This window comes from Lagopus muta, chromosome 8 (genome assembly GCF_023343835.1).
Source record: "Lagopus muta isolate bLagMut1 chromosome 8, bLagMut1 primary, whole genome shotgun sequence".
NCBI lineage: Eukaryota > Metazoa > Chordata > Aves > Galliformes > Phasianidae > Lagopus > Lagopus muta.
In genome coordinates this window covers 28,987,262-29,000,200 of record NC_064440.1, presented here as the reverse complement: position 1 = coordinate 29,000,200, position 12,939 = coordinate 28,987,262, and the positions used below count along the sequence as shown (strand labels likewise).

General features: G+C 39.0%; 1 protein-coding gene across 5 annotated transcripts in view; it reads left to right on the top strand.

The window, feature by feature from the left end:
• Window positions 1–12,939, top strand: part of MYO1B (myosin IB) — a 104,046-nt gene that overhangs the window by 49,303 nt on the left and 41,804 nt on the right. For all 5 annotated transcript variants that reach the window (XM_048953461.1, XM_048953459.1, XM_048953463.1 and 2 more), the window contains 4 exons: window positions 2,258–2,352; window positions 4,959–5,063; window positions 7,823–7,869; window positions 9,754–9,817. In XM_048953461.1, coding sequence (XP_048809418.1) covers window positions 2,258–2,352; window positions 4,959–5,063; window positions 7,823–7,869; window positions 9,754–9,817 — 311 coding nt within the window. The remainder of the gene's footprint in view (window positions 1–2,257; window positions 2,353–4,958; window positions 5,064–7,822; window positions 7,870–9,753; window positions 9,818–12,939) is intronic.

The following is a 12,939-nucleotide window of genomic DNA, read 5'->3' as shown; positions in this document are numbered from 1 at the left end:
ATCCTGTAAGAGAGTCTGGTAAAGTGTTTTTGCTACTGTAGCTTGGATTTGGGTCAGTTAAGCAGATGCCAGAAATTGTGTCATGGTCTCTCGGCAGCAGAAAAGTCTTTTTTTTTTTTGTCTAGTTCTCCAGTGTGTTGGCCATGGCACAGGCTGACTTTGTTGTAATGCTAAAAACATTACAGCCTTCTACTTTCTCGTAAACACATTTTCACCTCTGGTTGAACTACCGCATCGAAATGCTTCAATCACCACAGCAGTAGTAAGCTTTGAGAGATCAGTTTTAATTCTGGTTCAATGGTAAGTGTATCAGATGGAGTAGTGACCTCTCTTTGTGCTTGGTAAATGCATAGCCCAGCTGTGTAGGGAGAATTGCAGTTTAGAGTCTGAGACAACGTAAGCTATAAGGAAAGCAACGGAGGAGCCCTTGTGCAGAAAGGAGGACGGAAGGAGCACAAAGAGTGGGGAATCGATGGCATGAGCATCACTGGCGGGAGCTAGGGAGGAAGGGCAGGGATGATGTGTTCATAGGGAAGGAGGCAGAAGGTGTTCGTGACCTGTTTTCCAACCTTCTTGGAACGCTGCTCACCTGGTGTGCAGGGCTCTTGCTGGATGGCTGAGCTCAGAACATGGTGCAGCTTTAAAAAGAAGAGAGAGATGAATCTAATAGCGATGAAGGATGAGGGAGTAGAGAGTGTGCACCTGGTAAATAACTGGGGAAGTATGACATTCTCCTGACACCTCTGAGGAGGAGTAGCCTGAAGGAAGAGCTGCCTGAGCTCAAGGGGCAATGTTAGCTAGTGAAAAAGAAATAGATACGAAATGATTTGAGCATACACAGGTTTAATGTTTAAAGCTTTTGAGCTGTAGCAGTAGTGTCTCTCGAAGAAGCTGAGCATGGATCACTTTGCCCATGCTAACCATAGCTAGTTTCATGTCAAAGAGCTTGCTTTTTTCAGAAAGCTGTGGTTTCCTGTGAAAACTCTGCATGGCTACATTATGCAAAACCAAGACTTGGTATCTCTGCAGTTGTCAGCAGAATGCAAAGCTCCTGAGCTGCTATAGAATTAGTTTCTAAAACATGCATCAAATCTGTAACCACTGTGTATTTCATGTTGTCTTGTGAGTTATTTGCTGTTTTGGAACCGTGGTTTGTTTGCTGTAAATAATGAACTATATCCGATTTGAAATAAATACCAACACATCATTTTATGGGGAACAGCAATCAAACAAAGCTCTTGGTCTGATGAATGGATGTTTATTTCATGTAAAACTATGCCTTGTTTTGATAGCAGATTTGCTAGCATATTTCTTGAATTTGCTTAGTGCTGTGAGTGTGCCCTGTTATTTGGGTTTTGCTTTTATGTCTTTTTGTAGATACCGCTTAAGTTTTTGCAATGAGTTCTTGTGCTGCATCCAGAATGCCTTGTTCCATCAGCTGGAAAACGCAGCTGAACCAAAGTCAATGCTATTCTTTCTCTGGCTTAAAATGACAACTTAGGAAAGCCCGAATATAAAAAACACATTTGTATTTCTCCAAAATACAAAATACATGTTGCTGCATGGCAACAAAGCACATTTGGATCCAGATTGCAGCCCAGGAGTTTCAGACTTGCAATGTTCTGTGTTCCATTGAAGTATATTGTTGATGTAGGAAAGCTGCTAATTCTTTATTTATAACAGTTCTTTATATATAACAGTATTCTTTGATTTCACAGTATGACTTTGCCATTAGATTGCTAAGAACACACTGGGAAACACTTCTGCATATTTGCACAGAAATCCAATAATACCCCCAAATGCTTAAAATGCTCAATACTTTTTCAGGTTCAGAGATGTCTTCATACTTGTCAGGGTAGAAATTGAAGCTTATGATACTGTTAATGTTAAGGATTCTCCTGTTTCCTTTTTCTCAACATCTTCAGATTGGCCATGTCCCATCGCATTGACATGTTGCTCATTGAAGAGTGTGACCTAAATTTCCCTCAAACTTCATCAGTTTGAGTTTTCTGTCTGCATAAAAACATGTAGGACAGATTTTGCTTCCCCTTTCCTGGGGAAAAGCCTGAAAAAAACAATGAGCCAAAGTATCCATTTTGCTTCTGTGGGTCTTTTATTCTGGAAATGGGAAGCCTTAGCGCTTACAGAACCCTCTGCTTGAATATTTTATTTTTTTCTGTGTGGATGTGAAGGACAAATCATACTTGTTGTTGCTATCTGTTATATCTCATTCTTAATTGGTTCTTTTCTCTTGCAGCTTTGCTTTGTCAGATGAAGCGTATCGATCTTTAAGGGACCAAGACAAAGACCAGTGTATTCTTATTACAGGAGAGAGTGGAGCTGGAAAAACAGGTAATAATCCACTTTGACCTCATTCAGAAGCATTCACAATTGTCTGTTGCAAAGTGATGCTGGAAGCTGTAAGAACTGAGAGGTACTGATGTGCTTTTGTGTCAGGCCACTGTAGAAAATGAATGCGGTCATCTATGTCGCTGTAGGGGTGATCTTCCCTAAACTCATGTTTTTCCATGCTGTCGCCATGACATAGTCCTGTCACGTGTTAATGAAGGAAAATTCATACCAATAGCTGATTTCCTTGGAAATCTCATCAGTCTTTTTCCTGCTGGGCAACAATGTGAAGCATGGGCTTTATCTTTATAGTGTTGAGATAAATGCCTTTGGCTTTTGCTTTGTTCATGAGTGATGTCTTGTTCTCCTTTGTCTGATTAGTGGCAGCCACTTAAAATGTCTTGAAATCTTGTGATTTAATCCTTTTCTTCCAGTTCAATGGCATGAAAACATTTGTGTGTTCAATAAGAGTATATATTAAAAAAGCAAGTTCCTGGTAATATGATTATTATGGATTCTGTCTAGGATTTCACACATCAGAAAAGAGTTCTTTACCAAAACTGTTTAATTTTTTATTTTCTCAGGATCAGTAAGTTCTCAAACAGCTGAAGGGCACTTTTATTAATGTATTTATTCAATTGAAGGATGTAAGAGTGGTTGAGTTTCTGAACTTCTCTATTTGTAAAGAGGAGTCTGGTAGGTTGAGATTTGGGACATGATATGAGTTATTCCTTCTTTATAAAGGTAAGTACTGAATAGCATAAGAGCATGATTTGAAATCCAAGTCAATAATGAACTCGTAATTTGTGACATTGTCTCTTTAATATTTGATGTAATCGTGGATGCTCAAGTTGAGCTAATAGCTGAGGACTTAAGTTTTTAATGCAAAGAAAATAGAGGAGAGTGGAGAAATTCATTGAAGTGAAGAAACAGATTTGGTAGTACAGATGCTATATAATGCTTTTAGAACATACAGTGTTGGTAGCCTGAACATTTGGTGTGTTTGGGCTGAGAGAATTGAAACTGAACTGTTGTCACTTGTTTTCCTTAGTTTGTTCAGGTTTTACTCGTTTCACTGTGTGTTTGTATCGATAATTGATAGTAACACTGTGCAGGAAAACATGGAACTCTATCAAGATGAGTAGCATATTTAAGTGCTGTTAGATGCTAAGTTGATGATTCACTTCCTTGTGTCTTCATTCAGTGAAACAGAGTTCCTAATAAAGGAAATTGCATTTATTCTGTTTCTCAGTCATGTTCAACGCCTATCTTAAGGCCATTGTATGTATTCTTATTGTATGTTATTTTATGATAGCTTATTTGCTGCTTCAGTGCTTTTTCCTCTCTTTGACTGAGTAGCTCTCCTCAGAGGTTTTGACTGCTTTAGCAAGTATTTCGTACTGAACTGCTTGGTAACTCCAAGCTCTGAAGGAAAGGGATTTTTAGAAAAGACAGCTGGGCTTGAGGAGTTGTGTGGTTAAGGGAGATGGGAGTCTAGATGGACACCGCTGGTTTCTGCTTGCTTGTTTCCTTGTGTCACAAGCTTGCTCGGTTTTCTTTCCAGTGTAGAATAGACATTTAATACCAGCAAACAAGCTTGATTAAATAGGGAAGAATCAAATCCAAGGGATAACTTGTTTGTCAGTTTTTTCCTGAAATGAAACCCTTAAATTTGTAACAGATCTCTGAATAGCAAGTAATGGGCTTTTTTATGGCAATTGGGTTGAGTTGATAGGGATTCCAGCTGTTAGTCATTACATTGTATGTCAGCTGACGTTGCCTCAAATTTCACTATCTTACATCATACTGAACTTCACAGATTCTGTTTATAAACAGAGTCCTTTCTCAGCTGCTCTTTGTCCAAACCAACAAAAACATAAGGGTTGGATGGATTTTTCCTTCAGAAATCTTCATGTCTGTTTGGGTGAATGGCATCCTTACAAACCCAGTCCAAAAACTGTTCCAGACTTTCTTAAAAGTTTATACCTTCTAATTAGTTTCATTGTTTAAATGAAGCCTTGACTTTCTCTAAACTTTATACTTTGAAACTCGCTGCATAATGTTACTGATGTTAAATTGCTGTTATTTATTTACTCGTAGCTTACTTCAGAGTTGTAATTACATTTGTATAGCGTTGCATGTTGTGTGCTTGCATCTGTGCTGTTGTGTATCTGGTGAGGTTGGAAAACTGGTTGAATTTTGCATCTTGAATGTACTTGGGCCTAGTTTTTCAGGCTGAAACCTTCAGATTCAGACTAAGCACTCCATGATGTTAGCTAGAGATGGTTTTCTTTCCTAAGTGGCTGCTTCTCACGAACCTAAACAAAGAAGTAGCTGCAATGTGCTGTATCCAGCAGTGCCTTCTTTAGCCTGGATGGGCTCTAGGAATTTAAGTCAATGGGGGTCCTGATGTCACGGCGTGGCTCTAGTGGCATGGTGAGTTCCTTTGTCCTTCCCAAGCTGTCCACCAAGGGAGAAGAAAAGTGAAATAATATATGCCTATGGTTCTTGTCTGGTATGGTGAAAACAGGGTGGAGATCAAGTCTCCAAATGACTTTATGACCAGTTGCCAATACTTACTGTGGTTTTGTTTTGCTCTTCCCATACAGAGGCAAGCAAGCTTGTCATGTCATATGTAGCTGCTGTGTGTGGCAAGGGAGCAGAGGTTAACCAAGTGAAAGAACAACTTCTGCAATCAAATCCTGTTCTTGAAGGTATGTTTGTTATGAGCATGTACTACCTCTATCTGTCAGCTTCCCTGATGAGTTGGCTTTGAAAGCACTACCCACTGTTGTTTTGTATTTACTCTGTTTCCGAAACTGTAGGTGCTTTCTGTGAAGACAGTCACACGTAGTTGTTTGGTTACAGAGAGATCTTCTTAAAAATGGAATTTTTTCCTCAGGAAGTAAGTGCTTAGGAAGTTAGGTCATATTTCCCATACTCCTCAGGCAGCTCTCTAAGGGCATACCCTTTCCTAACCCTGGCTTGATGATGCTTGACTGTATCAAGAGATTTAACTTTGGTTCAGTCCCTCTGATTCATTTCCTTCCAACTTATATTATTGTAGGCCCTAGTAAACAAACATTGTCTGCAAAGCATTATTTTTCTTTCAGAAGAAAAAAAAAAAGTCAAGAAATGGATGTTAGGAAAAACTAACCTAATCCACAAGGATGCCAATTATTCTCTAGAACTTATTGTTCCCTGTTGTATGGTGTCTGGTGTCTCTGTTAGCTTGTCTTCCTGACAGCTGCCTTTCCTGCTCTCCTATGAAGGACTTGGTGATTGTCTGGGTTTTTGTTTTTTAATTAGTCAATTTGAAGTGGTTGGCTGCCAGAAACAGGATCTTCATTTTTCCTGGTGATAGGATATGTGATCCTCAAAGCACGCAGTTTTATCCTATTGTCTGATAATTGCCTTCAGAAGTGCCTTGGTTATTGTGGGCTTATTTAAGTCTATTGTGTTGAGTCCTGCTTTGGGTTTTGTCACAGTTCTCTGAGCTATTGTGATGCTGAGACAAACTCTTGTAACTGCTTTCAAAGAAGTTGTGCTATGGCCATAGAACGCACAGTATTTGCCAGACTGTTGAGTGTCAACATTTTATTTGTTGCTTAGCTATCTATACATAAATGTAAGGGTTTGTATTCTATAGGGAGCAAGTATTCATTACATGAGTAGGAACAGAAAAAAATAATCAAGAAAGGGAAGGGTAAATAAAAGCATGTTGAGAGCAGTGATGCACTGGGATGGGTAAAATGTGATTGTGACTATACACAAAACACAAGTTGCAAGGACTTACAAGCAAAAGATAAAATGTTAATATTTAAAGACATGTAAAAATGCAGGGTAAGCCTTTATTGGTCATTGGATCTGTTCCCCCTAATTCTGAATGGAGAGCTGCAACGTTCTGTGATTTGGAGTTCACAGAGAAGAGCCATACTGCTCTTATCCCTGGAAGGCAGCTTCAGATGTAGACAGAAATAGTGTAAGTACTGTGATGGCTTTTCTTGCCAAAGCCAAGTTGCTCCCCAGAGACTGCCAAATTTATTGGATTTCATGTTAGCTCACAAATCTTTGTTTTAATGCAAGAGGAATACTCTAAGCTCACAGAAAAGTGCTGTATCATTTAAAGGTATTCTTTGTTCTGCTTGGTGCGGTGGTAAATGCTTATGTAGCTTTTTGGACCAGGAGGCTGCTGAGCAAGCCTGGCTGCTTATATACATTTTAGACAGGAATTAAGCATTTGTGGTTAGATTTGTTTTTCTTTGGTTACGTAGATCAGTTTCAGTCTAGCTGCAGTGCAAGAAAATGACATAAATGTTAAATGTGCATAATTTATCTTACGGGAAATTTCTATTTTTTTTAGAAAAACCTACAGTCACAACTGTAAATTAACTTTCAGAAACAATGAACTTAAGGGAAAACTGAGGAACGTGTCTCATGCTTTATAAAGGAACGCTTGTGTTTGATTCCGTGTGGTTATAAATGACTCTACTGTTCAGCACTGTGTTAAGAAAATGCAGCTCAGAGATTTGGTTGTTGAAAAGATGATTTATTGCAGGCATAAAGATTTTAAAAACAATTCTTTCACTTATCCTCAGCCTTCAGGAGCAAGAAACTTTTCCTTTTGGCTTCAGTTCTTTGATCAAGAATAAATCTACTCATGCAACTTTGCTGAAGCCTAAAAGAATGTATTTATTTCTATCCAAATAACATTGACTTGGTTTGATCTTTGAAGATACGTACACTATATAAATAAGTACTGGGAGTAAATAAGGGCTCCTGTTGGAGTAGGAGTGCTGTAATTAATAAAGCAGGAGACGCGCTCCTGGTTGACTCACCAAGCTTTGAGAATGTGTGAGCTTGAATGTCCTCCGGTCCCGTGTGTGTTCTGAGCTGGTGGCTGCCCATCTGAATATAGCCCTAGGAAGACACTTCTTAGAGAGACTGCTCTGTCAGGAAGCCTGAACTGAAGAGTTGAAAACCAAGCTTTATTCAAAAAGCTAGCTTAGATCGAACTGAAGAGGGTGTTTTAAGCTCTTATAAATCAGACTCCATTTTTTATCATTTTCTGTACTGGGAGATAACATAGATTTCTTTCTCTAAAGTGAAAAGAAAGAAGAACTTCCTATACAAAAAATTATTTCTGTCATCAGACTTTAAATTTGAAGATTCAAACTCAAGATTCACCTTAATCCAGGTGCAATTTTGTCTCGAAATAATTTGAGCCTATATGCTTTTCTTTCATTTTCTTTCATCAACACAACTGCTTTGGACTTCCATAGGTTTTTTTGAGAAAATGTCACACTTAGTCTATCGTGAGTGAGTGCTATCAATGCAGTGAGTGATGTATTGTTTCTCAGAAGTCTAGGATTCTTTTAAATGTATAAAAAGTCGTAGATGTTATAGCATTTTAAAGATATATATATTTTTTTAATTGATAGATGTGGTCTTATTTGTTCTTCTCTTTTGCCAGCTTTTGGAAATGCCAAAACTGTGAGGAATGACAACTCCTCTAGATTTGTAAGTATTTTCTGCAAGGCTAATTTGAATTCCTTATAGGGGAGAGCATGCTGTGTTGTCAGCAGGTTTTATTTTACCTTGTATCAGCCATCAAGTCATCTGTAAGGAGTGAATGAATCATTTGGAGAGAGAACATTACTATAGTTGTCCAAGGACCTGGTGCCTGGAGAGTGCTAGTGACCAGGAGCAATCAGTATGCCATTCTGTACGTTGTAGCACGTCCTGCCCAAATGTCTTCCTAGTATTACTACCACATTCAGACACGTTTTTGAAAGATGTATCACCTATTTGTTGGAAGTCTCGTCGGTTTCTGATGTGGGCGTAGACATCTATTGAGAATCAAAGGGAAATGAGCAGAAAAAAATAATTGAAATTTAGGATCTGAATTTAGGATCTGACAGCGCGTCGGTGAATGAAAACATAATTGCCGTCACTGCCCTGCTTGTGAACGGAGCAAGGGGTGCCCACTGTGGGCCCTGCACGTGGCCGCTGAGGCAAGGTCAGGGCTGAAATCTGAGGCACTGCAGGACAATTTTTTGGATAAAAGGGGTAGAAAACGTGCAGCTGTCAGAGATGAGATCCTGCAGGCTGGAGGAGGAGAGCCGTCAGAGAGAAGAGGCGGCGTTTGCAAGCAGGAGTCTTTCCAGGACAAAGTGCAACCAAGAAGGATTTCGCCTTTCAAGTCCTTGCTTATAAACACAAAGCTAAAAATACTTCCAGAAACAGCCAGCTGGCCCAGTCCTTGGGAAATTAAGATTTAATTATCTGATTTAATTCTTTATCTCGAAAATTTGAATCAGCTCAGAATTAACTTCAAACAAGAAAGTACAAGTATTGTCCTGTCTCGTCTATTTCAGCTGCCAGCAGGACAAGAATGGAGTTTCAGTAGGAACGTAATAAGCCAAACTTGACAAAATAGACAGCAAATTTAAAAATATCTTAGAGGCAGTCAATGTGATGTGCTTGATTTTCATGTTCTGTAATTAAAACAAGATATCTCAAACACAGTAAGGCAGGATAAACACAAGGCTTCTCCTTTCAAGATTGTTTTTATCCTCTGATCTCACCAGTGAGATCATTTCTGTGCGTGGCTTGGGGAGCTGGATTGAATTCCTACCAGCACTCTTTATCTTTCTACACTTCCTTGCTGGGGTGAGCTGTGCTTGTAGCATGGCTCAGCCCATTCTGTCGCTGCTAAACGTAGCTGTTACTGTGATGGGTGCTCCTTGTACAAATTAAAACGATGCAAAGAGCAGCGCAAAGCGGAAAAAGTCATGCAGAAGTCAAGGCAACGCACTGCGTCAGTATGGCTGCAAATGAAGTGGCTTTTGTGGTGACAGCCTGCTAATTGTTGCCTCTGCCCTCCGGAGTTACAAAGCAAAGAGTTGAATGGGAAAAACCCATCACTTGAACAGGGCCAGCATGCAGAGCTGGACAGACACCCACAGTAACAGTGGTGATCGCTGCTGCTGCTCCTGAGCGCTATTCTGAGTGCTCAGGAGGTTTGGCACTGAGCAAATACGTCTGCTTGGACATCCATTCTTCCTTTAATAAGTGTGGTGACGCCTACACAACCACAAGCACTGTTGGGTGGGGGTAGTGTTCTGCTGAATGTTTGTGCAGCTTACTTTTTGTTGAGGAAACAAAAAAATGACTGGGTTGCACAAGCCGTATTAAAGCAGTTAGCTTGAGAATCTCTGTGCAAATAGCAAAATTTAGAAGCTTTGAATCATTTTCAGGCTTCTACAATTTGGTGTTGTGCACAGGAGGTTGCATTTTGCTCTTTTAGCCTGTAAGAATGACCAAGGAACTTTTAAAAATGTCTCCAAAATGTCCATTTTTCTTTAACAGAAGTTATAGTCTTGAACTACGTTGCTTTTGCAGGGAAAATACATGGATATTGAGTTTGATTTCAAGGGTGATCCACTCGGAGGAGTTATAAGCAACTGTGAGTATTGCTCTTGATTTCAGCATATTAACAGCTAAAAATGTTTTGTTCAAAAAGGAAGACAGTTAAATTATTGAAATAAGTAGCAGCATTTGTCTGACTGAATCTCATTATGTGATAAATTAAGCTTTTTAATTTTGTTGTTTTGGTGATGAGTATATGAGAGTAAGTGAAGAGAGACTTGAAAGATGTGAATAATAAATTTTAGAGGGTAGTAAGCAGAGTGCATGGGTCCGTATATTGCCTCTGAATGGATTTAGTGTCTCTGAGGCATATTTCATACTTGGATCCTTGGGCTTGGCTGCATGACTTGATTTGTTATATGTTGATGGTAGGTGATGTTGGAGGTACTGTGTTTTGTAATCTAGAAGTCACACAAAGAATGCTGAAGATCACAATGGGAATGATAGTGCTTTCTTGAAATCAAAGCATTCTGATGCTTCTAATGCTAGTTTTAGCATACCTCACCGTATAGATAAATGCTCAGTGTGAGAGAGCATAAAAACCTGTTGAGTTTATGAAGGAAAAGGTAGCCCTGGGTTTCAGAATCACAGAAACACAAGGTTGGAAAAGACTTCCAAGATCATCTAGTCCAATCGTTCAACTACTACTATTTCCACACTAAACCAAAGTTTTATTACTGGAAGTAAGGCTGCTGCTCTGACAGACCCTTTAGCCATCTCCCTGCTGGGAAGAAAGAAACCATTAACTGAGTGCCAATTCCAGATGCCTTGACTTGCTTTTCTTTCTAGAACTTAAGTGCAGTTTTGTTGGTTGGTATTTTTTTAAGAAGTTGTTCTTTTGTGCTACAAAAGGCTATGCTTGTTTGTTTTCCTTATTTTTCACAAAGGGCAGTGAGTGACTGTACTAGGTGTCAGTGACCTGGCCTCTGCCTCTCTCCCTGCTCAGCCAAATTCATCTCTCTTTCTAAAGCCTTCTGACCCCAGTGCCATTTTCCTGGTTGTGAAGCAATTAGTTTGCTCAGATATAACATAACTCAGATACAACATAAGTCTCAGATACATCATAAACTTTTAAAAGCATTGTGAAGAATTACACACACAAATTTTGTAATGCAATAAACTTGAATCTCAGGGCCGTCGCTCTCTGAGCATTTGTGGCTATCTGTTAACATTGACATTTGACAATCAATGAAATTAGATGCCAAATGTACTCAGTGCATTCCTCAGTAATTAAATGTGGACAAAGTGTAGTCATCAGTAATTTAATCTGTACGAAAAAAATCAGCAGTCTAGCTGTGGTTTTGTATTTGTTTTTTAACTTCACATTCAAGGTAGATAAATAAAGATAAATAAAAATGAACTCTGCTTTGCAGACTGGACATTCAGTGATTTGTCTTTGAAAATACCATGCTGAGTCATCTAATTAAAATACTGTGTCATATTAAAAGGTGATGCAAATAGTTACTTTGCTGTTTATCTTCCTTCTAAATCATAGCAGATTGTAATTATGGCATTGCATCTAATTATCTGATGCGATGACATATGTAATCAAGGGCTGACCTATTTTTTGATCTTCCTATAAGATACCTATTTTAGGTATTCTCTTTCTCTTCTCAAGTTTATGAAGTATCTGATAGTGAGAAGAGGAATACTGAATTTAAAAAATAAAGCCTTTACATATAGACCCTACTGTGAAAAAGATGCTACTGGCTGGACCACAAAATACCCTATACTAACACTGGATGTCTCAGTTAAATACTGTGTTCTGTGTCTGGGTGTTAATGTATACCACCTTGAAGTTCACAGAGTTTCATCATCCAGCCATCCATTTAAAACTTGGTTTCAGTTATGTACAGTGTTAACACAAATGTGTTGCCCTACCTTGTATTTTTCCACACTTCCAATGCCTGCAGCGTTGTACTGATTTGGACAAGAAATGTTTCTGTTGTGAGATATTGTCATTCACGATTTATTGGGGGCTTAAATTCTTCTACACCACTTACAATTTACTCTGGTTGTAGTCAAATTTAGGATTTGCCATCTTAATTCGTAAGCCAGGCTGAAGTTTCCTATCCTTAAAAGGGAAAGGGTGATTAGTTTGTTAATAAATATTCTTCACTTTCTGACCATTTGTTGGTTCAGTGTTAACATCATGTGAAGACAATATCATAATATTTTGATTAAACTTTATTAGTTGAATCTGATGAAGTTGATTCCCAAACACCTATGAAGTTGAAGTCGGGCTTTTTGGGTCACGGTGTATGTCACTGAGCTGCATTTCATGCTGTAAAGCAGACGTGTTGAATATCTGGATTATTTTGATGGCAAGAAGGCTAATGAAAACACACCATTAATTTTATCAGGCTGCTAAAGATTAACAGAGACCAGTCAGTCTGCCAGTCACCCTTCATGTTGTGACAGATGCTATCTTGACCTTCCTTAGAGCGATTCCTGTGCCCTCAGTGAACTCTTGCTGTGTAATGACAAGGATTCACCTACAAGTGAACCTTTCATGAGCTAGAGGAGCTAGAGGGCAAAATTACCATGACAGTGCTTGCTGCCTGTGTATTGTGTCCAGTTTGCAGTGAACAGAAACATCCCCTAGCTTTGGTGGCAGCTGGTAGATCTGAAATGTTTATGTGCTGTAGATGGAGGAGTAAATCTTTTCAGTAAAGTCAGAATGTGGATAGTAAAGTGGAAGAGACTGTAATGGAATAGTTTTGCAGGATCTATTAAGATAGGCCCAGCGTGTTTCCAAACTGAAGATAATTTTATGTTTGGACGCTGTAAAATACATACGGACTCATTAAAAGTACATTACGTAGTTGCTCACAGCTTCTGCCTGCCCTGGTTTGTAAGGCATTCATGTGATGTACAGTTAGAAAAGAAAAGAAACCAGGAGTGGAAAATTTGAGATGAACGTGATTTATGTAGTTGTTAAGTATATGACTTCAGCTGGGAATTTTTTTTTTTCCCCTGTAAAGTAGATAGGAGTGTAGGTAAGAGTTCAGTGGAATTGTGCTTGTTTGACACTACAAAAACATAATAACTGAGTCATGAGGATGAAGTAAGCTGCAGTATCTAGCAAGTCTGAATCCTCTGAGTCTTCCTTTTCTGCCAGTTTTCTGTGAAGGCCTCAGCATTTCCAGCAAGGTAAAT